Source organism: Rhinatrema bivittatum, chromosome 5 (genome assembly GCF_901001135.1).
Source record: "Rhinatrema bivittatum chromosome 5, aRhiBiv1.1, whole genome shotgun sequence".
NCBI classification, from domain to species: Eukaryota; Metazoa; Chordata; class Amphibia; order Gymnophiona; family Rhinatrematidae; genus Rhinatrema; species Rhinatrema bivittatum.
In genome coordinates, this window is record NC_042619.1 from 245,943,511 (window position 1) to 245,969,230 (window position 25,720).

The window sequence follows — 25,720 nt, forward strand, 5'->3', positions numbered from 1 at the left end:
TGACTAAAATCTCCCTGCCCTCGTGCTTGTAACTGATATGAAAATACCCGCCCATGCATCACATGGATTTTAAATGGTCTGAAAATTAAATGCTTTATGTTATGCTACCTGTTGCACAAATTTTATGATTAATTAAGGCTATTCTCTATAGCTATGGAAAAAGACTTTGATGAAAAAAGATCTAAGAGGGAAAAACTATTTCTGGCATGGAGTAAAAATGCATTAGACAATGTAATTAATGTGCCCATCAGTTTCAATAAATCTGCTGGCAAAGTAGGTTTTAAGTTTTATATTTAACCTGAAAACAGGAATGTGATTTAAAAACTTTCACAGGCAGCTATACAAGTGCTTCCGGTAGTTATGTAAGTTTTTTAATCTAGATTCAAATAATTTATTTGAAACGGTACATTTAAAACTCAAATATGTCTTTACATTGATTTATAATGGAGGCTGTACAATACTTCAGCTGCTTGAACAAGGAATTTAGGTAATGTGATTCTGTCTGATTTTAATGGATGACCTAAGTTACAGTGACTAAAGGATATTTTGGGAAGTTGATTACATGAATTGTTTTTTCTAAATATGTATTCCCACATATACAATTATTGTAATTATGAGATCAACCACAATCTATTCACCTCAAATTCCATGAATGTGAGCTCAGATTGTACATGTATGGAAAGCAATTGAAGTTGCCTTGTGTGCTTATTTGCAGGGTCATTCAACCAATAATCCACTATTAGAACATAAGAACATAAGAAATTGCCATGCTGGGACAGACCAAGGGTCCATCAAGCCCAGCATCCTGTTTCCAACAGAGGCCAAAAACCAGGCCACAAGAACCTGGCAATTACCCAAACACTAAGAAGATCCCATGCTACTGATGCAATTAATAGCAGTGGCTATTCCCTAAGTAAACTTGATTAATAGCAGTTAATGGACTTCTCCTTCAAGAACTTATCCAAACCTTTTTTGAATCCAGCTACACTAACTGCACTAACTATTTGTATCAATGCACCCAAATTAAATCAACAAAACACCATCAAAAGAGCACAAAACCTTTTTAGTTAGCACCAAACTATTTTGAGTTATTGGTGACTTTTACTGATGAATACTGATAATATATTTTGTTTTTTCATTAACAGGACCTTCATCTCACCCTGTGGTAACTCAAATTCCTTTGAGATTTTTTACTGCTATTTGATGTCACATATAATCATTGGTCTGAAGGTGTATTATGCATTTTCATACTGCAAGGATTATTCAAGGGACATCTATACCCAATTTTATTACTATAAATAAAACATTTTTCAAACATATACATAATACATCTTTGAACCAATGATTATAAGTGACCCCAAGTAGTGGTAAAAAAAATCTCAAAGTAATTTAAACTACCTTGGGATGGTTGAAGATCTTGTTAATGAAAAAACAAAGAAGGCTATAGTCAGCCTTTATCTGGCTAAATTCTAGCTGGGGTCATTCTGGAGGCATAACTGAGAGGAGCTGAGTTAGCCAGCTAAGTTGACTCTGATATTCACTCTGGTTGGGTCAAAGAGCTATCCTATAGTTAGCCAGCAAACTACTTAAGATAGCCAGCTATATTCAATTATGTGATTGCACTACTGAATATGCCTCCAAATTTAGTTGGATAGGTTTATCTGGCTAACTGTGCCATCCGGACTGTCTCTGAATATAGACCTCAAAATATTTTATCAGTATTCTTCTGTAAGAAATACCAGTAATTCAAAACAGTTTGGTGCTAACTAAAAAATCTTTGTGCTATTTTGATGCTGTTTTGTTGATCATATTTGCAGGGTAACACCCAGCTGTGTAAGCCTAAGAACAAAAGCTGATTTCAAAACTGCATGTACAAACTATTTACTTCTGGTTAATCTATTGAATAGTACACATTGTTAACCTACCTAACAGTGATCAATCAGTAACTTCAAAAGCAAGACTTTAAAAGTTACTATTTGCTATGGGACCGCATATCTTCGGTTAACCTTTGATGTCTTTCAAGGGCTGTGTAAGTTGTCCGTTTCCTTGTCGCACCAACACATTGGAAATGTCCCGCAGCATGGCTGCAGCCAGGGCTTCCAAACATTATTCAACAGAGATAACTGTAGAGGGACTGGAGTCACTGTCTTCTGATGCTCCTGAACTGCAAGTCTTATTCTTTTTATGACTGCAACAAACCGTGGCTCTGTATCAACTGAAAGGGGTTTATTCTCCGAGGGATCTTTGGAGAGATCGAAGAGCAACGGAGGGTCATGATGAGTTACGTATTCACCAGAACACGGACACATTCTTTCCTCATAGCAAGCTCCGGCGTCTGCTGGACTGAACACTGGTGTCACATAATGAGCTTTCCAAATGGCACCAACTAATGGGAAAAAGCAATTTGCAAATGGTTATGAATTTTCTATAATGTTATCTCCCTGTTTTTCTCTTAAAGAAACTCACCACAAGGCGATGAGTTTTTCAAATGAAAAGGATGCTGGCAAATATATTTCTGGAAAAGAAACTTCTACAGAAAACCATGCAAGCAAGCAGCTGAAGGGATCTGGGCTGGGTAACAGAAGTATGGCACAGACAGGTTGGTGAATGCCAAAGGAAGGCCAAGATGAAAGTGAAAGTGGAGTGAAAACAGACAGAGCTTTGTGGCGTATCATGCATGTAATCACTTCAACATGCTTCGCGTCTGCTTTAGGGATGTGTAGGGGAAGAAATGTTGTTTTTGTGTGATTTCATTTAGTGTGCATCTATGTTACGCTTCAGAAGGGTACAGGGAGGGGATGCAGACTGCGAGGGACTCTGGACAAAAAGTAAACATCTTCCTAAATTCCTGAATGAGGTCAGAGTCCATCCAAAGCCACAGTTTCTCTCTGCACCCAGGGCCTAGTTGAAGAGATTTGCACTCAGGCCTGGATTTAGGCACAGGCAACACAGGCAGCTGCCTAAGCGCCAAATTTTGAAGGCACCAAATATCCAGGCCAAAGAGAAGCCATTTTCTGCTTGCTATACTCCCATGCTTCAAAGTTGCACCCATCACTATGGCACTGCCTATCTGGGGGGTGGGAGACCCTAGAGATTGGAAAGTAGAGGAAGTCTCTTCCCCTCACCACCTCCCAAAGTCCCAGAGAGCTATAATAGCACCCCTATGACACAGACTGCTGGAGCAGGCTGAACCTTGGGGCCTGGGTATTTGGTGTCTTCAAAATTTGGTGCCCAAGGCAATTGCCTATATTGCCTCTGCCTAAATCTTGGCCTGTCTCCACCCCTAGTGTCTTTACATATCTGCTGCACACATTCTCGTCACAAGTGCTCTTGAACTGATGATACTAACCAGGTCGAATTAAATTGGTTGAAGAGAAGATGTTGTTTTATTTATTTAATTAAAGGATTTCAAGTTCGCTCCATCCTAAGTTCGGAGCGAGGTACAATATACATAAAATCCAGCCAGTACAAACATATATAGAAAATAGAACATGTTTCCAGGTAATTTTTTGGTAATTACTTACGTTCCTTTTGATGCCAGCGCACCGCATGCAGGTATGTGCCACAGTAGTGAAACATGAACTCGTGCTCTGAGTGCGGAACATGTCTCTGAAGTAAAGGCATCAAGTTCTGACCATCGATTATCCTAAAGCAGTGAGATGAAAAGCATTCACTTGTTATGCTTACTGTGTCTGAGAACTGCTGTTAGTTACAGGACTTCTGACACCATCTTAATCCCTTTTCTCCTGCACAGCTGTTAGAGATTTGCAAAGGGTTGGCAGTCCAAGTTTATGATGGCTGCATCAGTAAAGAACAGTCTTTCCTTAAAGTACTTGGTCTAGCATAATCTACAGCTATTGTTCAGAAAAATAAGATATTTATCTAAGAGAATCACTCAATTACAATTTTGATTTCAACTTCTGAAGCTATAATGTAATATTACACTATGGTATGGCAAAAAGGACATTCAAACCATTTCTGTGAAAGCACTGATAGATGCAAAACTCAAGCGGCTCTCTTTTCACTTCCCTTCAATGAATTTTAAAAAGGATTTCCCAGTGGCTCTGAACTGCACTAGACAAGAAGGCAGATCCACATCTCCTTCCTTGTATCATTCATGTCAGATAGTTGTGACAGAACAGAATACCAAAAGTACTATGAAATTATAGAATAGACGACGACCAAGATGGCCAACGCATAGGACGTGGTGAAGGGTTGTCCTGATCTTGGTCTGCAGAATTTTACCTTATATATATATTTCCTCTATTTCCTAAACTTTCAAAATAATGCCACACACGAAGCGTAAGGCTCGTGTTAAAGAAAATATTATTGCTAAAGAAGAAGGAGTTCTACCGCAACCAAAGATTGACAAATTCTTCAACCTTACCCCAAAGACGCCGGAGGTGAGGGCCGCAGGGATAGTGGAGCAAGAGCTCGCTCCACTCTCCAAGGCCGAGGAGATCTCGCTGAGCCCGGGGGCACCCGAAACGCCGACACCTCCGAGAGCCCGTCTGTGGGAGGAGCAGAGTAAAACAACGCGAGCTCTCCAGGAGAGAGGAGAGCCCCTGCAAACCGAAACAGACGAGGAGGACGAGGAATCGATATTCGGAGCAGTTGGAGGAGCGACGGGAGCCGCGGTTACCTCCACACCGAATCCCCACATGGCCATACCGGCAAGAAACATCGAGGAATCTGCAGCACTTCAAAACCTGGTACAGTTTCAACCAGAAATGGTATTTTCTAAGCAGAAACCTCCCTTAGTTACACTGGATTCTTTGTGGAATGCCATGACCTCTATAGAGACTGCTGTTACAACTTTAACTCAAGCATTTGTGGACCTCAATAAAAGAGGGTCGAAGGTGGAAAAAATCGCAAGTGAGAACCAGGGAAAAATAGGAAAATTAGAGGAAAAAATGGCTACAATTGAAAAAGTCCAGGGTAATCTGATAAAAATGGAAAATATATCTGAAAGGAGATTTGAGAATATAGAAAATTCACTACGCTACCTAAATTTACGGATAGTTAATTTTCCTGTTGTTAAGAAACTGCTACCCGTGGACATGTTTAAAGAATATATGGGGGAATGTTTAAAAATACCAAAGGAAATTACCCCTGTAATCACTAGAGCGTTTTTTGTTTCAAAAAAATCTCTACAGTCAGAACCTGTGGAAACACCTGAACAGCCCTCCATGAATTTGTCTGAATTGTTAGAACTGTCTATGAATGCGGAAGTTAAATCAAGAGGAACTTTACTGATATCTTTTGCTTTCGAGCAAGATAGAAATTTGGTTCTAAAATTTTTCTTTCGAAACAGAACTGTTCATTTTTATGGACAAAACGTATGGATATATCCGGACGTGGTCCGTAATACACAAGAACGAAGAAAGAAGTTTTTATTTATGAGAGACGAAGTGATTAATAGAGGAGCTAGCATGGTATTAAAATATCCTTGTAAATGCCTCCTGAAATATCAGGAGGCAAAATATATTTTTCTAGATCCACAACAATTAAGGGATTATTTGGATGGGAAGGTTGATACTGCTGTAGTATAAATTGTAAGGGTTAGTCCTATGCTGTTGGTAAATTTTTACCTAAAGTTGTTATGTTTTCATTTGAATGAGCTCTATAAAATTCCTTGTCTTGGTCCCATATTACCTGGAAATGAGACCTTTTGGAAAATGATATGTATAAGTTTACTTATGGAAATTGATGTTTGGTTCTCTGTTTTTCTTTGATATATGATGTAATATATCTAAAATTTCATAAATAAAAAATTTAAAAAAAAAAAAAAAAGAATAGACGCTTAGTGAATATTGACCAGTCATAATAGGCTTCATCATATGAGCATTATTGCTAGATGATTCACCTTATTTTTAATCATCGGTCAAAGTCCCAAATGATAGATCAATTTTTTGTAATATTTTCATATGCAATATATATAAATCTTGCGATTCATGTAACTTAGCTTATAAACATCGCTGAAGCCATGAGTTGTCAACACGCCTGACATGGGTCCATGTTATAAACGCTTGCCGTTCTTTATCAAGGCAACTTTGACCGATGATTAAAAATAAGGTGAATCATCTAGCAATAATGCTCATATGATGAAGCCTATTATGACTGGTCAATATTCACTAAGCGTCTATTCTATAATTTCATAGTACTTTTGGTATTCTGTTCTGTCAGATCTGTATTCTGCCACAAGTACTTAAATTTACCACAATTGGGTTTCATGTGAGTCACTGTAGATAGTTAGTTGTGACATAGAAATGAGAATGAGGCCTGTAATGTAGGTGTTATAGGAAATGGTTTCTATTATATAAATACAGCATCATAATGTACAGATTGGGACAGAAACAAACAAAAAAAAGTTTTCATTCATGTGCCACTCACCCAGATTTTGCAACATAAGAAATTTTGACACCTGTCAACTTATATGGTCTAACGAACTAAAAGCAAGACTTACTGGTCATTATCATGCTGTTATATCTTCATGGAATCTTGCTTCTTCACAACTTAATCACATGCAGGCCGATACAGTAAAACCCGCAGGAGAGCCAGCACTCCGAGGCGAGCATCCGCTCTCCCAACGTGCGCACAGGCCACTCTCCTGTGCATGCAATTTAGTATGCAAATGAGGGCCCGCTGTAAAAAGAGGCGCTAGGGACACTAGCACGTTCCTAGCGCCTCTTTTTTGACAGGAGCGGCGGCTGTCAGTGGGTTTGACAGCCGACGCTCAATTTTGCCGGTGTCGGTTCTCAAACCCGCTGACAGCCACGGGTTCGGAAAACGGACGCCAGCATAATTGAGCATCCCTCTTCCGACCCGCGGGCCGATTTTACATGTATTTTTTAAAAAAATTTATTTTTTTTTAAATTTTGGGGCTTCCGACTTAATATCGCCATGATATTAAGTCGGAGGGTGCACAGAAAAGCAGTTTTTTCTGCTTTTCTATACACTTCCCCGGCGCCGTCAGAAATTAACACCAGCCTTTGGGCAGGCATTAATTTCTGAAAGTAAAATGTGTGGCTTCGCTGCACATTTTGCTTTCTGGATCGCGCGGGAATAACTAATAGGGCCATCAACATGCATTTGCATGTTGCGGGTGCTATTAGTTTTTTTGGGGGGGGAGGGGTTTGCTGCGCGTTTTCGACGCACTAGCTTTACCCCTTATACAGTCCAAATACATTTTAGAGAGTTGCATTGCATTGCATATACTTCCAAAGATTTTGCAGTACTGTGACAACGGGGTCCAGCTATGCCATAGAGGCAATTCTCCTTACCCCTTGGAGGACAGCATTACAGGTGAGATCATGATAGGACCATGCCTAGAAAAACTTGTTTATAGCTCTCATCAAGCTGTGCTCAGTGAAATCATAATACAAAATTCCAGTGTGGAAAACATGTTAGCCTGCGATTGGCCGCACGTTTTCGACACGATATTACCCCTTACTGTATAAGGGGTAACGCTAGCACGTCGAAAACGTGCGGCCAATCGCAGGCTAACATGTTTTCCACACTGGAATTTTGTATTATGATTTCACTGAGCACAGCTTGATGAGAGCTATAAACAAGTTTTTCTAGGCATGGTCCTATCATGATCTCCCCTGTAATGCTGTCTTCCAAGGGGTAAGGAGAATTGCCTCTATGGCATAGCTGGACCCCGTTGTCACAGTACTGCAAAATCTTTGGAAGTATATGCAATGCAACCCTCTAAAATGTTTTTGGACTCGATGGGGCTGATATTCAGTGCCACTTAGTTGTTTAGGTTTGGTCTTAGCCAGCTCAGCGGCGCCATTTGAGTATCTGAGCATGGACAGCTTCTGACACTAAAATGTGAATTTTAAAAGGGATGCACACGGCAAAACTGGGAGCTGCGTGTGCACGTAGGACATACGCATATCCACCCGAATTTAACAAACTTCAATACGCATGCACATTTCACTTCAAATCCAAAAAGGGATGGGGTGTTGGTGGGGTGTCGGTGGGGCATAGGTTTTTCAGGGAGGGGGCCAAGAGATGTGTGCGCAAATATCTTCGCACCTGGGCATGCATCCAGGTCCAGTGCCACGTTACTTTACTTCTGTTATGGAGGAGATTAAAAAAAAACAAACCCAAAAACAAGCATTCCTGAGAGGTTTAACAAGTCTGGAGTAATTGGAGGGAGTGCAGGCTAAACAACCAGGGGGGGTTTGGAGGACCTAGCTCTAGACTGGGCAAAATGGTGGATAAACTATCAAACTGGTCATGGCATGGATGTGCGCCTGCTATAAAATTCCCCCACTTGCAAGGCTCATATCCAACTGTTCACGGCTGTGTGTGCCCACTTGCAAAATTGGGCGCACACATATGCATGCCCAGTCTATTTTATCACATACACGCATATGTGTCAATGTGTGCCCGTACGCCCCTTTGAAAATTACTGTCTAAACTGGTTAACTTTTTATCAGGCTAAAAAGCTGGTAAGTGAGGGATGGGATTCCAGGGCAGAGCCAATTTTCTGGCTAACTTAGGGCTGGATTTTCTAGTGTCACACAGCTTTGTGAATCCCGCGGTAACGGGGGCGGGCCTGTGAAAGCCGGCAGCGATTGCACCACCGCGGTGTTATCGCTGCCGGCTTTCGCACCCAATTGCGCCACAGTGAAAGGTGGTGTGCTATTGTGTGCAGTACTGGCGGCGATAACGGGTCTTACCTTATCGCCGCCAGCGAAGTTACCGCCACGTCCGCCCCGAAGCTTCCTCTTCTGGTCCCGACTTCGCCCTGACTCCACCCCTATCAAGGTATCACATGCGATACGGATAGAAAATGGCCCCCTTAGCTGGATAAATAAATACAGATATTCAGTGTTATCCGGTTTAATAAGCGAGATAAGTCTAGGATTGTAATTTGGCTGTCCTAAAGTTAGCAGTTTAAACCTATCCAACTAACTGTAAGATCACTGAACTATACCACTGAATATCTCATCCAAGTTACTGGGATAAGGTATTTGGCTAACTTGTGCAGCCAGATAGTGGCTGAATATTGGCCCCCATGTCTATATTCTGTGCAATAACTAATAGTTAAACTTGAGTCCGTTTATCTAAATGAGAATCCTGTTACGCTAAGATAGGTAGAGGGCGAGACTGTACAAATTAGTAAACGTACCTGTCCTGTGGCACTTTTCCTCCTCCCAGCTGAATCACTGTAGGGTAAATGTCCATGAGGCTTGTAGGTTCATCAATAACTGTATCAGCGGGTAAGACACCTGGCCATCGAAATATCCCTGGGACACGGATCCCACCTTCCCAGCCTCCCATGCCTTTCCCACCTATGGAAAAAAAACAGTAGCAGCCTTTGAATTTATTATCTTATAGGTATAGATTAAAGTCTTATTTCTGCAACAGGAATGCAATAATTTCCAAAAGTAATACCTGCTTCTCTTTGCATAATTATGGTGCGTATTAAATGGGTGGGTTTGGCGTAAAGAAATCTACAAATTGTCATGGTAATATCATGAAATGAAAGTTGTTTTTACCCAAAAATACCAATTGTATAAGTAAAAAGCAGTTTCCCAACTAACATGCATCTGAAACCTGAAGTGAACTCCTTGGAACACAGTCTGTATAATGATACTGATTTCATTTCTACAGCATCTTATGCTGCCGTTGTATAGAGGTTGAAACTAGACCATGGGATAGATAGGAAAATATGCCTAAAATTAATTGCCTTTTAGTACAACACACAATGTGTTCCCCAATGATTTTTCATCATAAAATGAAAAAAAAAAACCCCCCAAAAAGTTGTATCAGTGACACACAGTAGCTAGAAAAGAGGACTTTAAAATGTTCATGGCAAGAAGGAACCCATTTGGGAAAAGGAGATTTGGACAGCTGTAAAACTGGAAGAGTGGCATTGGTTTCTAGGCTCGATGATGTCAAGAGAGCTCATCGTGTATTTAGGGCCAAAGGTAAGAACTTGGGGTTGAGTTGCTCAAAGATTTGTGGCATAAATATAAAAATTGAAGTTGTACAGGTTTTATTTGATGGAAACTGCAGGAATTCAGATATTCATCAATGTAACTTTTTCTGTCCAACTTTGTTACATAAGAACATAAAAACATGCCACCCAGCTGTTTCCATTCCTAATGATCAAATCACCAACTATGACGGCCGACCTGACCCTTCCCTCCTTGGCAGAAGCCCTGGGAGATACATCCTCAGTGCGAGAGCAGATCCTTGCTACAGGATCATTTCCTGCTGCACCAGGTTGATGCTCTCTGATCATGAGACCTTCCTCCTCCAAGGCAGCACCAGGGATGCCACACTGGAGTTGGCTACTAGAGATGTGATTCGGCCAAACCTTTCAGTTCAGCCTTCGTTATTGGCCCGCCATGGGAAATTTCATTTTCCAGCAGTTCGGGCCGAATTTATTTCGTCTGTCCCTGAAACTATGCCCAAAACCTGTCCCAACCTTTCAGATTAAAAAAAACCCCAACCCTTCAAATTTAATTAATTGCAACCCCCCACCCTCCCAACCCCCAAGACTTGCCCGATTCCCCCCCCCGCCCCAAGCCTTACCGAAAGTCCCTGGTGGTCCAGCGGGGTCCCAGGAGTGATCTCCCCCTCTCGGGCCGTCGGCTGCCACTAATCAAAATGGCGCCGATGGCCCTTTGCCCTTACCGTGTGACAGGGCTATCGATGCCATTGGCCAGGCCCTGTCACATGGTAGGAGCAATGGACAGTTGGTGCCATCATAAAAAATGGCGCGGGCCATCCATTGCTCCTACCATGTGATAGAGGCTGACCAATGGCACCGATAGCCCCGTGACACAGTAAGGGCAAAGGGCCATCGGCGCCATTTTGTTTACTGGCAGCCGACGGCCCGAGAGCGGGAGATTGCTCCTGGGACCCCGCTGGACCACCAGGGACTTTCGATAAGTCTTGGGGGGGGGGGCGGGAGTCGGGCAAGTATTGGGGGGTCGGGAGGTGGGGTTGCAATTAATTAAATTTGAAGGGTTGGGTGGGTTTGGGGTTTTTTTTTTAAATTTTAATGTGCCCTTTCTCCCCTCCCCAAAAAACGATAAGAAAACCACATGAAATTTCATGGGTTTTATCGTTTCGTCGCCCCCCCCAACCGCGACGAAATAGGAAATAGAGACGATATTTCCTATTTCGTCGCAAATGAATGCACATCCCTATTGGCTACTATGTCCCTGAAAGTCTCATCTGCAGGAATTCAGATATTCATCAATGTAACTTTTTCTGTCTAACTTTGTTTTTTAAATCCTCAGTTTTTCTCTCATTTTCATACACTTTCCACCCCAGACAGCATGCCTGGGTGATGCAGGTTCCCTCGCTAGCCAGGAATAGCTGAAGGGGGAGTCACCTTCGAGACATTTTCTCAGCGCCACTCCGGTTGGCAGGGGGGGCACTGCAGAATCAGCAGCTGCTTTCTTCCAGTTCCCTGGAATGAGCACAGTACTGCAGCACCATGTCCAGAATTATTTGTGAAGGAACAGTAAACAAAATTTAATGTCTCTCTATGGACCCATGGTGCGACCGTACCTTGAACACTGTATGGCAGCGCTGGCCACCTCATCTCAGAACTAGAAAAAGCTCAGAGGTGAGCAACAAAACTGGCAAAGGGGCTGGAATGGCTCCCTCAGGAAGAAAGGCTAAAACAGATAAAGGCCGTTCAGCTTGGAAAAGAGACAACTGAAAGGGGCCATGACAGAAGTTTATACAATCACGAGTGGGGTAGAATATGTTAATAGGAAACTGTTATTTGCTGTATTGAACAATACTGGGACTTGAGAACACGCCAAGGAACTAGCTAGTAGTAGATTTAAATCAAAAGTCATTGAACAACTGAACTCTGCAATTTGTTAATATCCAAATGCGAACCACTGTAGGTAGAAAATCATACTCCTGAACCAACATGCAAAATCCTTTCTATGATAATTAAATCGTTTATAAAGAGCAGATAAATTAAACTTTTAAATAGGCCTTCATATTAGGATGCCTTTGCCCATGAAAAAAATGAGTCCTTGAGGGCAATTCTGTTTATATAATCATTGATCTATGAAAGTCTTTCTAAATTATTATATATATATATAATATTATATATATATATATATTATATATATATATAATAATTTAGAAAGACTTTCATAGATCAATGATTATATAAACAGAATTGCCCTCAAGGACTCATTTTTTTTTTTTTTTATCTTGCACTAAAATAACTTCTTTCTTTCCTATCCCCCTCCTCCACTCCTCCCATCTTCTTTCCTCACAGGACAGTAGTGATCCCGTTTCCCCTGCCTGACCAGTTCTACAATTGTAAACGGCACCGGCAGACCAAGGTTGGCGCCACTATCAATTTCTTCCAGACTAGAAAATGGCACCACCCTGAGCCATTGTCTTTGCAGAAGATATTGGTGGAAAATGTCTCTGTCCATGAGGTTTTTTTTTTGTTTTTTTTTTTTAATTTTAATAGAAAGATTTTTTTTTTGACAAGATAGCAAAGCTCATCTGTTGTGCTAATTTAAACTTCTTCATTTATATATATATTTTTTAATAGGAAAACACAATTAGGTCCAAGCAGACAGGTTATCCAGCTAAAGTTAGTCGGATAACTTGTCCAGGGTATTCAGTGAGATAAACATTCTGCTGAATGAACAAGCCTAAAGGTATCCGGCTACCTTCAGCCCAATAACTTTAAACCTAACCAGCTATGTTTCAAAATAAAGGAAATGTTTTAAAGTAAATCGGGTACCTTTAGCCTTAACCAGCTCTATTCAATGTATTTTCGGTTCAGTGGCTAAAAAACAGAATAAAACCTTCTGGGCCTCCAGGCCCAGTTCCTCAGCCCCCACCCTAGAAAACTTTCAAATAAGTGCAGCCATTACAGAGTCTGCTTTGACAGCAATGTTATTATCCTACGCCTCCAGCATTACTCTCAGAGCAATACTGGAAGTAACAATTCTCTCATTCCAGCAGGGTTTTCGGGGGGGGGGGGGGGCAGAGGGATCCAAGGAATGGGAAAAGTGGGGATAGAGGTTGGGGGCATGTGGGGGCTCAGAAACCTTTCCAGAATGATCATGTGGTGAGCTGGCCTTTGGTGCTAATACCCGCAATTTTTTATAAAAATTATGCAGTATTGGGGGGAATGAGGTACACTTATGTGAAAGTATTTTCTGGGGTGGAGGGGCAATATGCCGTTTACAATTGTAGAACTGGTCAGGCAGGGGAAATGGGATCATTACTGCCCTGAGAGGAAAGAAGATGGGAGGAGTGGGGGAGGGGGACAGGAAAGAGAGAAGTAACATCTGTTATTTTAGTGCAAGATAAATAATATATATATATATATATATATATATATATATATATATATATATATATAAAGAGAGAGAGAGAGAGAGAGAGAGATAATTTAGAAAGATGGGAGATGGGGCCTGAAACCCTGAAAGTTTGTTTGTTGTTGTTGTTTATTTGTTAGCCAGAAAATTGGCAATATGTTGAACATAGCTGGTTAAGGCTAAAGTTACCTGGTTACATATACCCAGGTAATTTTAGACTCGCTCCGAAGACGACTAGACTTAAACAGCTAAACTTAGCCAGACAGCATGGATATTCAGCGCTATCTGGCTAACTTTAAACCCCGCTCCCAGAATGTCTGTTTTTTTTATCCCGCTAAGTTTTAGCTAGAGAATGACTTATTTGGCTTAAACTTAGCCAGTCAGTAGGGGGAAATATTTAAACCCTAACAGGTAAATTTTAAACGGGCTACGTGCGTAAATTTCGGGGTTTACGGGCATGGCTGGGCCTTGTGCGCACTGCGCACCTTTTACAACGGGCCCAGCTACTCGCGTAAACCCCGGTATGCGCCGAAGTGCCGGGCGCCTTCAAAGGGGTGGGCCGGGATAGCACCATTTGACACTGTCCAGGGGAAGTCTGCGCTGGCAGTGGGCCGGCATGCGGAGATTATTTCTGCTCCAGAGGAGCAGTAAGTACCAAAATAAAAAATTTGGGGATAGTTAGTTTAGGTGGCGGGGAGGAGAGGGGAAGAGGGAGGAAGGCTAGGTAGGGGGGGGTAGGAAAAAGGCTGATCACGTTGATGCGCATAATTGGAAAATCCCCCCCTGCATGCACGAGTCGTGGGCCGCCCGCACACGCACGCAGCCATCGGATTTTATAAAATGCGCACGCTAGCGCGTGCATGCTATAAAATTGGCATAGGTCTTAAAAACAACCCCCGAGTTTGTCCGACTAAATCCCGAGTTTAGCAGGACAAATCCTTCTGAATATTGATATCTATGACTCTTCTAAATGTCATCATTTTATTTGATGTTCTGCTCTTACAGCCCATGATGAATATTTTCATGACTTTACAAATTGTGCAGGACATTCCCAAAATCACAAAACATTTTATGCAAAAGTTGATACAAGCGCACAAAAATGTTTACTTAAATTTGCAGCACTTTGTAACCTCTAATACAACATTGAAGAACAGGAATTTGATGACTTAGATTAAGCCAATGGCTCATGGGAGGCAAGGAGCTCTCACCACCTCATCCTTACCTTTGTATATCCCATTCCAGCCGCCCCACTGCGCACCTTCTTTCCGAGTCTCCAAAAATCCCCCATGGTCAGAAGCAAAATAAGTTAATGTGGTGTTTCGCAAACCTTCCTTGTCAACTGCTTCTAGAATTTTGCCTGAAATTAAAGTTGAATGGTAGCCATGTTAGACCTCTTAAAGAACAAAGATGGACAACCGAAAAGTTGCAGGTGATACCTTTACGGTGGACTACTATCATAATACATTGGTGCCAAGCTCTGTAGAGTTAAGTGCTCTTCCTCAGGTCAGTGCAAAATGGCTCATTTTGCCATGACCTGATGAAGGGAAAAAAATACCTATCAAAGCTAGTGAGCTACACTATGGAGTGTGCCTGGATTGTGTTTTATTTTTAAATTTTCAATTTGTTAGTGGGGCTTTTTTGTTCAATTGCTTTACCTTTTATCATTTTATTTCAATTTTTCAGTTTATTGCGCTTTGAGTGGATTTAGTGCTGAGTAAAATAGATAAAAAAATGAAATTTAATTTATGTTTTACTTCTTCTCATTTGGAAGAGACAACATGAAGCAACCAATGTTGTTATTGTTTCTGTGTCATTTGTAAATAAAAGCACATCCCTATAACTGTGTTAATAGCAAGGTATTACCAGCAACTTCTTGCTTGACCTCTATTTTTGTACCCGAAAGTAAAGTCATCAATGTTAGCTGTGGAATACTAGCGAATCTCCAAGCACAGAATAAATAAAACAGAAAGAAACTTGACTTGTATAAAATTGTATTTCTTCTCAGATAAATGGCAAATTAGCTCAGCTATAACATTACATAGTGAATTCTATTGTATGAATTCTTTTAAAAAGTAATTTTTTTCAGGTAAAAAGTATGGTACTTATTTAGATTTTTATTATTTTGCTTTTGTTACGGTCCCGGGCCGTGCCCCGGTCCCTCCACTCACCTCGGGCTGGCCCGGGCTGTTGAAACGCCTCCCCGTGCGACCAGGTCTGATCCTGGCCTCTGTGAGGGAGACGCCGCCGATCCAACGCATCTGGCCCGGCCCTTAGCCAAACACCCGTTGAATCAGTGAGGTCTTACCTACAGCATGCTATATCCTGCCCGTCTGAAGATGACTGTTAACAATCAAAATCATATTTTCGAGTCAAGGACGTGCAGCATTTCTCTGCCACCTGGAAGGGAGAGTCACCCTGATGGCCTGGTATCCCATCAGTGCAAGTTTGCTGTGTGTAGTGAGCGTCAAGGAGGAGTTAATTTCTTTCTTAATGTACAGTTTTCCACTGGAAGTGTAATGGAGAAAGTTTTAATTTTGAGATTCAGGTCGAGCCAGTGAGATCTGTGACCTCTCCGATAGCACGAGGAGGAGGAATTCCATTCTGAGCTTTTACATTTTGTGGCCTTTTTTCTGAATTTGTTACATTTGATTGTTTTTTGATTGTTTTTTCCTTTTTTATTCTTATCGAGTATTCATCAGCCTTTTTTTCAGAAACTTGCAACTGGATTCGATGCTTCCTTGTCATTTTATTTACTGTTATTATTTCAGGACAGCTGGTGTGTATACATCTTTTTTCTCTTTATTTTTTTCTCTCTCTGTGTGGCAGGCTGATATTTGGGTTCCTGACAGGGGCATTTGCTCTCTGCCTCACTGAGTGGGCTTCCTGCTTCTGCTGGAACTGCTGTCTTATTATTATAGATTAGCTATTTTTTCTCTTTTTGTTTCTCCATTTGGGAATGTTTTATGTATTTTGTTTTATTTAATTTTAAGGTATAGTTGGGGGGGGGGGGGGGGAAGATTAGTGCTCTTGGACCGGAGCCTTAGCCTGGGCTTTGAAGAGTTACTCTGAGTGATGTTCTACTGTTTTTTCATATGGATGCTGTCTTATGATTCTTGCCTCTGCTCACAGAGGCAAGAATCATAAGACAGCATCCATATTATCTCAGAGCACCTGTGGTTAGGCGGTTTGGGTTACATAAGGGGCCAAGGGGGAGGGAGGTAGTGTTTCAAGATGGGTGATGATGTTTCTTGGTATGTTTTTGTTTTGGGGGGGGGGACTTTGAGATCAGGGGGGCGGGGAATGTAGAGGAATGACATTGCAGTACAGCCTTTATAGGAGAACGTGGCATAGAACATCACTGACAGAACAATGGCTATAGGCGAATGTTGTAGAAGAGTTGGGATTATATTATAGAAGAATTTTTATAAGTATATGGGAGTACATATGTAGTGAGGATATTGTTTAGAAATTGAGTTAAACCAATTCTTTGTACGTTTATTCACAATATGGTCCATGTTTACACATTTCAGATACTTTGCATTTCTGAGATTTTGTATTTCTATTGAAGTATGAATGTGTGATGGTATGTATGAGTTCCTCTTCTGTGTCAACAGGAGGGGAATCTGGTGTCTTGGTGCTGAATTCGTTGAGAATGAGCGGTTTCAATAGAGATACGTGAAATGCGTTATGGATCTTCATTGCTGGGAGAAGTCTGAGACTGTAAGAGAGGTTGCCCAGACGGAGGATGGGAAAAGGTCCGATATAGCGTGGAGCGAAGCGAGCTGATGGTAGCTTCAGTCTAAGGTACTTAGTAGAGAGCCAGACTATCACCAGGCTTGAAATCAGGAGCCTTGCAGTGATGAGCATCATAGTCCCTTTTAGCTCGAATTCCAGCTTTAATGAGCATCTCTTTGGTCTTCTTCCAAAGTTGGTGAATCTCTTCGGCAGTAGCTTGAGCTGCTGGGGACGACACAGATAGCGGAAGTGGCAACGGTGGTGAAGGTAGTCATCCATATACCACTTCAAATGGTGTTAAACCAGTAGATGTTGCTGGATGAGAGTTGATGGAAAACTCGGCCCATGGTAACAGTTCAGCTCAGTCATTCTGACGTGAATCGATGTAGGCATGGAGGAACTGCTTGAGGGTACGATTCATCCTCTCAGTTTGGCCGTTTGACTGAGGATGGTAAGAAGTGAAGTCGAGAGTGATATCAAACTTCTTGCACAAAGCCTTCCAGAATTTGGCTGTGAATTGTACACTTCTATCTGAGACGATGTGTTTAGGCATTCCGTGCAGACGGAAAATGTGGCTGATGAAAAGCTTTGCAAGTTCACTAGCAATTGGTAAGCCAGGAAGCGCCACAAAGTGAGCCATCTTTGAGAGCTATCTTTGAGAGCCATCTTTGAGAGCCGATCCACTATTACCCAGATGGTATTATTGCCTCTAGAGAGTGGCAAGTCCACCACAAAGCCATGGCAATGTGAGTCCAGGGCTCATTCGGTACTGGCAAGGGTTGAAGCTGGCCCCAAGGACGTCCGGGCAGAGGTTTCTGTCTGACACAGTTGGTACAGGGAAGAATATGAGAATCGGACGATCAAAAGAAGTCCTTTATTAAAATGCCCGACTCTGGCCGAGTTTCGCTCTTTACATAGAGATGCCTCAGGGGCAATTAAATTGGCAGGACTTAAAGTATGCCTGCAGGGCTGATGTCACAGTGTCCCAGTGTCACACAAGGTCATATATTTGTGCAGAGATTGGTATTATCCTGTTCTGTTCGTCGATACATTTCGCAACGATATAGAATCAATCGAATCGATGAAATAGACTGATTGGAGTTCTCATCACTAATATCTTTTGACAGAACAGGATAATACCAATCTCTGCACAAATATATGTCCTTGTGTGACACTGGGACACTGTGACATCAGCCCTGCAGGCATACTTTAAGTCCTGCCAATTTAATTGCCCCTGAGGCAGCTTCATGTAAAGTGTGAAACTCGGCCAGAGTCGGGCATTTTAATAAAGGGCTTCTTTTGATCGTCTGATTCTCATTGTCTTCACTGTAACACAGCCAACTGGATCGGCTTCCACCTTACAGTTGGTACAGGCACATAGCCACATAGGCAAAGGTGTCTTCCTTCATAGTCGGCCACCAGTAATATTTCTGCAGCTTTGCCAGGGTTCTCCTTTGACCAGGATGTCCAGCCAATTTAGAGTCGTGAGCCCATGCTAGTAGTTTCTTCCGGAGTTTGTTAAGCACAATAGTCTTGCCTGCAGGCACTGGGTGGTAGCAGATAGGATGATTCTCTCTGGGTCAATGATATGTTGCGGAGCATCAGGTATGTCTTCAGATACAAAGGAGCATGATAGGGCATCTGCCCTGATGTTTTTGTCTCCAGGTAGATATTTCAAGATGAAATCAAACCTGTTAAAGAACAAGGACCATCTCGCCTGCCTATAGTTGAGGCGCTGGGCATGGTGAAGGTATTCTAGGTTTCTATGGTCTGTAAAAACCGTGATCTGATGTTGAGCTTCTTTAAGCCAGGGTCACCACTTCTCGAATGCCAACTTTATTGCCAGGAGTTCTTTGTCTCCAATTCCGTAATTCATTTCTGCCGGCGTGAAGCGTCTGGAGAAAAAGTAACATGGACGCAGGATCTTGGAGTCACTGGTTTGACTAAGGGGCACTCATGAAGTTAGCATGTGGCACATTTAAAACTAATCGGAGAAAGTTCTTTTTCACTCAACTCACAATTAAACTCTGGAATTTGTTGCCAGAGGATGTGGTTAGTGCAGTTAGTATAGCTGTGTTTAAAAAGGATTGGATAAGTTCTTGGACGAGAAGTCCATTACCTGCTATTAATTGTTGACTTAGATAATAACCACCACTATTACTAGCAACGATAACATGGAATAGACTTAGTTTTTGGGTACTTGCCAGGTTCTTATGGCCTGGATTGGCCACTGTTGGAAACAGGATGCTGGGCTTGATGGACCCTTGGTCTGACCCAGTATGGCATGTTCTTATGTTCTCATGACTTAACACAGCCCCTACGCCAACATCTGAGGCGTCAATCTCCACGATGAAGGGGCGTGTGGGATCCGGACGATGGAGACATGGCTTGCTAGAGAAAGCGTCCTTCAGTTTTTGAAATGTGGTGACAGCCTCCATAGACCAATTGGCAACATCGACACCTTTCTTTGTCAGAGTTGTTAATGGCACAGTTAGTGAGGAGTAATTCTTAATGAAGGTTCTGTAGTAATTTGTAAATCCCAGAAATTGTCTAAGAGCTTTTAGACCAGTGGGTGGAGTCCATTTCTGAATGCTCTCAAGCTTTTGAGGATCCATCTGGAACCCTTTGTTAGACACTATGTACCCTAAAAAAGGTACAGACTCTTTGTGGAATTTGCATTTGGACAGCTTTGCGTATAGACGATTCTCCCGCAGTCTATGTAAAACCTTCTTGACATCTTGCTTGTGGGTATTCAGGTCTTGAGAGAATATCAAGATGTCATCCAGGTATACGACGACACATTGGTAAAGCAGGTCACGCAGGATGTCGTTCATCATGTTTTGGAAGACAGCTGGGGTGTTGCACAAGCTGAAGGGCATCACCAAATACTCAAAGTGCCCGTCTCTGGTATTAAAAGCTGTCTTCCACTCGTCTCCAGAACAAATTCGAACAAGGTTATATGCTCCTTTAAGATCAAGCCTGGAGAATATCTTGGCTCCCTGTAGTCTGTCAAATAGCTCTGAGATGAGTGGTAAGGGATAGTGGTCTTTGATCGTGATCTCGTTTAGACCACGATAATCAATGCATGGACGTAAGGTTCCGTCCTTCTTCCCCACAAAGAAAAAGCCTGCCCCAGCAGGAGACTTGAATGGCCTTATGAAACCCTTTTGAAGATTTTCTTGGATGTAATCAGACACCGCTATATTCTCTACCACAGAGAGGGGGTAGACCCTTCCCTTGGGTGGTTCAGTATTCGGTTTCAAGTTGATGGCACAGTCATAAGATCTGTGTGGAGGTAATTCATCCGCAGCCTCTGTAGAAAATACATCTTGATAGGATGCGTACTGAGGCGGTAACCCAGGCAACAACAGGGTTGTTGGCATGCAGGGTATTGGAGACTTCCTTCAGGCACTTGCCATGACAATCTGTCTACTTAAACAATACTAGTAAAAGGGTTAATTTCTATTTTATTCTGGTGTGATGATTTTATCTGGCCTGTGGTGCCACAGAGAGAGGTTATTTGGGAAGGGCACAAAATTGTGGTATCTGGGTGACAGGGACCCTGTCTCATCTTCCACTCAGGCTACGAACTCAAAGATAAATCATATTAGTAAGTATACTTTTTCACGTGGCTCTCCCCACTCCAAGCATTGGGGTAATTCATAGACTGAACCAAGGGGGGGGGGGGGGCCACAAACAGGATACTAGACTGACTTATATGCTTACTAGACAGAGCTGATCAAAGACATTAAAAAGGTGGAAAGAAGGGGGAAGTGTTGATTGATGGTGACTTTAATCTTCTGGACATGGACTGGAGAATCCCTTCCGCAGAATCTAACAGAAGTAGACAGATAGTGGATGCCTTTCAAGGGGCTCTGTTCAAACAAATGGTAATGGAACCCACGAGAGAGGGAGGTTTATTTGACCTAGTGCTCACTAACAGGGATAATGTCTCTAATGTCTGGGTGGGCACCCACCTCAGCACCAGTGATCATCAAACAGTATGGTTTGATATTGTAAATAGAACCTAGAGAAGTCACACAAAGACCTGAGTTTTGAACTTCAAGTAAACAGAAATGGGGAAATATCTGGAGGCAGAGCTTGAAGACTGGGAGAAAATGGGAGAGGTTGAACAACAGTGGGCCAAACTAAAAGGAGCAATTACAAAAGCAACAAATCTATATGTTAGAAAAGTAAACAAAAGTAAGAGAAATAAGAAACCAATCGGGTTCACAAAGGAGGTGGCTGATGTAATAAAAGCAAAAAAAGCAGCTTTTAAGATATATAAAGGATCCCAAAACGTGGAGCACAGGGAGGATTATCTGTCTAAACTGAGGGAGATGAAAAAAGTAATCAAGAAAGCAAAAAATCAGGCGGAGAAAAGGATTGCCAAGGAGATAAAGCGAGGTGACAAAACATTTTTCAGATACATCAGAGAAAGGAGAAAGGTCCATAGTGGTATAGTGAAATTGAAAGGTGATAAGGATCAATGGGTGGAGAGAGACGAAGAAATGGCAGAAATATTAAACAAATACTCCAGTTTAGTGTTCACTAAGGAAGACCCTGGAGAAGGACTGTCACTTGTTATCAAAACTGTAGAAGGGGGTGGAGTATACGAAACACCATTTACAAGGTAATATATGGGAAGATCTAAGAAAATTGAAAGTGGACAAAGCCATGGGGCCTGATGAGGTTCATCCAAGAATATTGAGAGAACTCAGAGATATGCTGGTGGGTCCGCTGTGTGACCTGTTCAATAGATCCCTGGAAAAGGGTGTAGTATCTAGTGACTGGAGAAGAGCGGTGGTAGTCCCGCTTCACAAGAATGGGAGCAGAGAAGAGACTGGAAATTACAGTCCAGTTAGCATCACCTCGGTGGTGGGAAAATTAATGGAGACTCTGCTGAAGGAAAGGATAGTGAACTATCTACAATCCTATGGGTTGCTCAATCAGAGGCAGCATGGATAGGGAAAGGTCCTGTCAGATGAATCTAATTGATTTCTTTGATTGGGGACTAGAGAACTGGATCAGGGAAGAGCGCTCGATGTAATTTACTTGGATTTTAGTAAAACTTTTGATACGGTCCCACATAGAAGACTGACTCATCAACAAAATGAGAAGCTTGTGAGTGAGCTTCAAGGTGATGGTATGGATTACAAACTGGTTGATGGATAGAAGACAACGGGTGATGGTAAATGGAACCTACTCTGAAGAGAGAATGGTGTTAAGCGGAGTGCCACAGGGATCGGTGTTGGAACCGGTTCTGTTCAACATCTTTGTGAGCGATATTGCGGAAGGGATCAAAGGTAAAGTTTGTCTATTGTGGATGATATTAAGATCTGCAACACAGTGGACACGCCGGAGGGAGTAGAGAGAATGAGATGGGATTTAAGGAAGATGGAAGAGTGGTCGATGATATGGCAGCTGGGATTCAATGCCATGATGTGCAGAGTAATGCATCTGGGATGTGGTAATCCAAAAGAACTGTACGTGTTGGGGGTGAAGGGCTGATGTGCACGGAGCAGGAGAGAGACCTTGGGGTTATAGTGTCTAACGACCTGAAGTCGACGAAGCAATGTGACCCGGCAATAGCTAAAGCCAGAAGAATGCTAGGCTGCATAGAGAGAGGAATATTTAGTAAGAAAAGGGAAGTGATAATCCCCTTGAACAGGTCCTTGGTGAGACCTCACCTGGAATACTGGTTTCATTCTGGAGACCGTATCTCAAAGGGGAGAGACAGGATAGAGGTGGTCCAGAGAAGGGCAACCAAAATGATGGGTGGTCTCCATTGAATGACTTATGAGGAGACGTTCAGGAACCTGAATACATATACCCTGGAGGTGAGGAAGAGCAGGGGTGAGATGATTCAGACCTTCAGATACTTGAAAGGTTTTAATGATCCATGGTCGTCAACAAACCTTTTCCATTGGAAACAATTTAGTAGAACTAGGGGGTCACAATTTGAAACTCCAGAAAGGAAGACTTAGAACCAATGTCAGGAAGAATTTCTTCATGGAGAGGGTGGTGGATGTCTGGAATGCCCTTCTGGAGGAAGTAGTGAAGTCTAAAACTATGAAGGATTTCAAAGAAGCATTGGATAAAAACTGTGGATCCCTAAAGTGTTGAAGAGTGTCCCAAGTAGACCAACGACTGCGTGGGCTCCAAATGACTCTCTTGGACATTTATGACCCAGCCAAGTGACTGCAAGGTGAGCATCACCCTCTGAACCGATCTTACGCAGTCCTCCTCAGACTTCGCTCGGATTAGCCAGTCGTCGAGACACGGGTGAACAAAGACTCCCTCCTTGCGCAGGAACGCTGCCACGACCACCATGACGTTAGTGAAAGTATGTGGAGCTGTCGCCAGGCCGAAAGGAAGAGCTTGAAATTGGAAAAGTAGGCTCATCACCTTCAAGCGGAAAACCGCTGGTGAGCCCGGCGAATCGGGATGTGCAGATATGCCTTGGTGAGGTCTAACGACGCGAGAAACTCTCCTCTGCATACTGCGGCCACCACAGTTCTTAACGTCTCCATGCGAAAATGGGGAACTCGCAAACACCTGTTCACCTTCTGCAGAGCCAGAATGGGACGAAAGGTGCCTTCTTTTTTGGGAACCACAAAGTAGACCGAATACCATCCCTTGCCCTGTTCCAACAGAGGAACTGGAACAATGGTCAGGAGATTGAACAGCTGTTGTAGTTTCCCCTGTACTGACTCACGGTTGGCTTGCGAAGTGACGCGAGAATCCACAAAGCCCTCCCACACCGGGCGCGAAAACGCGAGACAATCTGCCTCCAACAGCTTCTATGACGGAATGGGTGCCCCTGGTTTCATTGGGTAGGTTTTCCACGACCAGCACCCTGGCCCGTGGACTCTGCCTGGGCGCCGTTCTCCATGAAAGGACTGCTGACGTCCCGAGCCCTACCTGGACCCCGAAGGAGTTGAAGACCTACCAGGGCGAAATCTGCGAGAATCCCAAGAACGAGCCCGCGGGGGAAAAACCTTCCATGAAGGTTTCCTATCCTCTGGCAATTGGTTGCCCTTGGACTCCCCAGCAATTTCACCAACTGGTCGAGATCCTCCCTGAAGAGAAGCTTGCCCTTAAAGGGAAGGTTATAAAGTTGAGACTTGGAAGATAAGTCTGCTGACCAATTTTGCAACCAGAGCAGTCTATGAGCCGTAACCACAGACACTATACTACGCGCCGAGGTCCTAATCAAGTCATACAACGCGTCTGTGACAAATGCAACTCCTGCCTCCAAACGCGTGGCTTGCAAGGGCCCCCTGCCGTTGGGACTGGGGGTTGTGGCTGCCTCCTGAACCCAGCAAAAACAGGCTCTCTGCATGATGCTGGTGCAATTCGCCGCCCTGAGACTCAGCGCGGAGACCTCAAAGACTCGCTTCAGATGAATCTCCTGTTTGTGGTCCTGAATGTCCTTCAGCGCAGCGGCCCTGGCCACAGGAATGGTGGTCTTCTTAGTCACGGCAGACACCACCATGTCCACCTTCGCTATCTTTAGAAGATCGAAAACATCCTGCGACAGCAGGTAAAGTTTCACCATGGCTCTTCTCACTTTTAAACCCGCATCTGGCGAGTCCCACTCCTGCATCACTAGCTTAGGTAATGGGAAGGAAGTCGTCGGACCCCAAATCCCATCCAGGACTGGTTGACACCTTCGCTATCTGATTCCGCCTGTGAAACTTTGATCCCCAGGAACTCCAAGATCTAGGGAATGAGAGGTCGAAGCTCCTCTCGCTTAAACAAGCACACTACGCTGGGATTATCGTCTTCCGAGGGTGGGAGGTCATCTTGGTTTGGGTCGTCCTGTATCACATCACCCATATCCTGGGTGAGTCCTGGATCCTGATCCGCCCCAGGGTCTGAGGGATCCCCAAGAGGGGCCGGCAACCTAGCCACACCTTGAGCCCCTGCAGGGTGATGGCGGTCCGGGGACCCCATGGGTATCCACTTTGGTGGAGGTTCCGCCAAAGGGTCTGGCTGTGCTGCTCTCTTCAGGATCTCCTGTTTCCTAGCCAGCAACACCTGATGCAGCAGGAACACAAACTCAGGGCAAAACTCCCCTGAATCAACACCCTCCCCCCCGCAAGAGGGTCTGATGGCCCAGGGTCATCCCCAAACGCGGGAAATTGGTCCCCCGGAGAAAGAATGGGAGGAGGCCTCCTCTCTCGGCAGCTGCTGCGAGCTACCTTCCCCCGCTGAGGAGGACAGTGGCCCGGAGGACCGGAGTCCTTGCCTGCTTTCTGCTCCCCCCGAGGAAGTTCCCTCCTGCCCTGAAGAACAGGCAGAACACAGGGAACTAGCATTTATGGCCTGCCCTGACGCCCCACACTTGCGGCAGGTTCCCAACTTAGGCCGGGGTGCCATTGAGAAAAACGAGCAGCAATGCGGTCGGCTAAAAAAAAGAAAAAAATTCCAGTCAGAAAACCTTTGCGTAACTACAGGAGCTAAAAATAGAAAAACTTCCCGCAGGCGCAAAATTGCTGTGAGGCTCACTGCCAACGTGAAAATAAAAAGAGGCCTCACACACGAGCAAAGGCCTATCTCCCTCCCCCCCCCCCCCCCCCCGCCGACCTACCCGGAGCCCGGGCCATCATGAGGACCCACGGGGTTAAGCTCACCACTCC

General features: G+C 43.4%; 2 protein-coding genes across 6 annotated transcripts in view; one reads left to right on the top strand and one right to left on the bottom strand.

The window, feature by feature from the left end:
* Positions 1–1,992: 1,992 nt before the first annotated feature.
* The window catches only part of LOC115092620 (arylsulfatase H-like), an 87,237-nt gene continuing 63,509 nt past the window's right edge, over positions 1,993–25,720 (bottom strand). For all 5 annotated transcript variants that reach the window (XM_029603691.1, XM_029603689.1, XM_029603690.1 and 2 more), the window contains 4 exons: positions 14,563–14,697; positions 9,146–9,308; positions 3,525–3,646; positions 1,993–2,386 (listed from right to left, as the gene is read on the bottom strand). In XM_029603691.1, coding sequence (XP_029459551.1) covers positions 2,019–2,386; positions 3,525–3,646; positions 9,146–9,308; positions 14,563–14,697 — 788 coding nt within the window. In that variant the 3' untranslated portion in view covers positions 1,993–2,018. The remainder of the gene's footprint in view (positions 2,387–3,524; positions 3,647–9,145; positions 9,309–14,562; positions 14,698–25,720) is intronic.
* LOC115092623 lies at positions 2,139–5,728 on the top strand. Its single transcript, XM_029603693.1, has 2 exons — positions 2,139–2,280; positions 2,459–5,728. Exon 2 carries the CDS (start codon positions 4,287–4,289, stop codon positions 5,550–5,552), a length of 1,266 nt encoding a protein of 421 aa, XP_029459553.1. The 5' UTR covers positions 2,139–2,280; positions 2,459–4,286; the 3' UTR covers positions 5,553–5,728.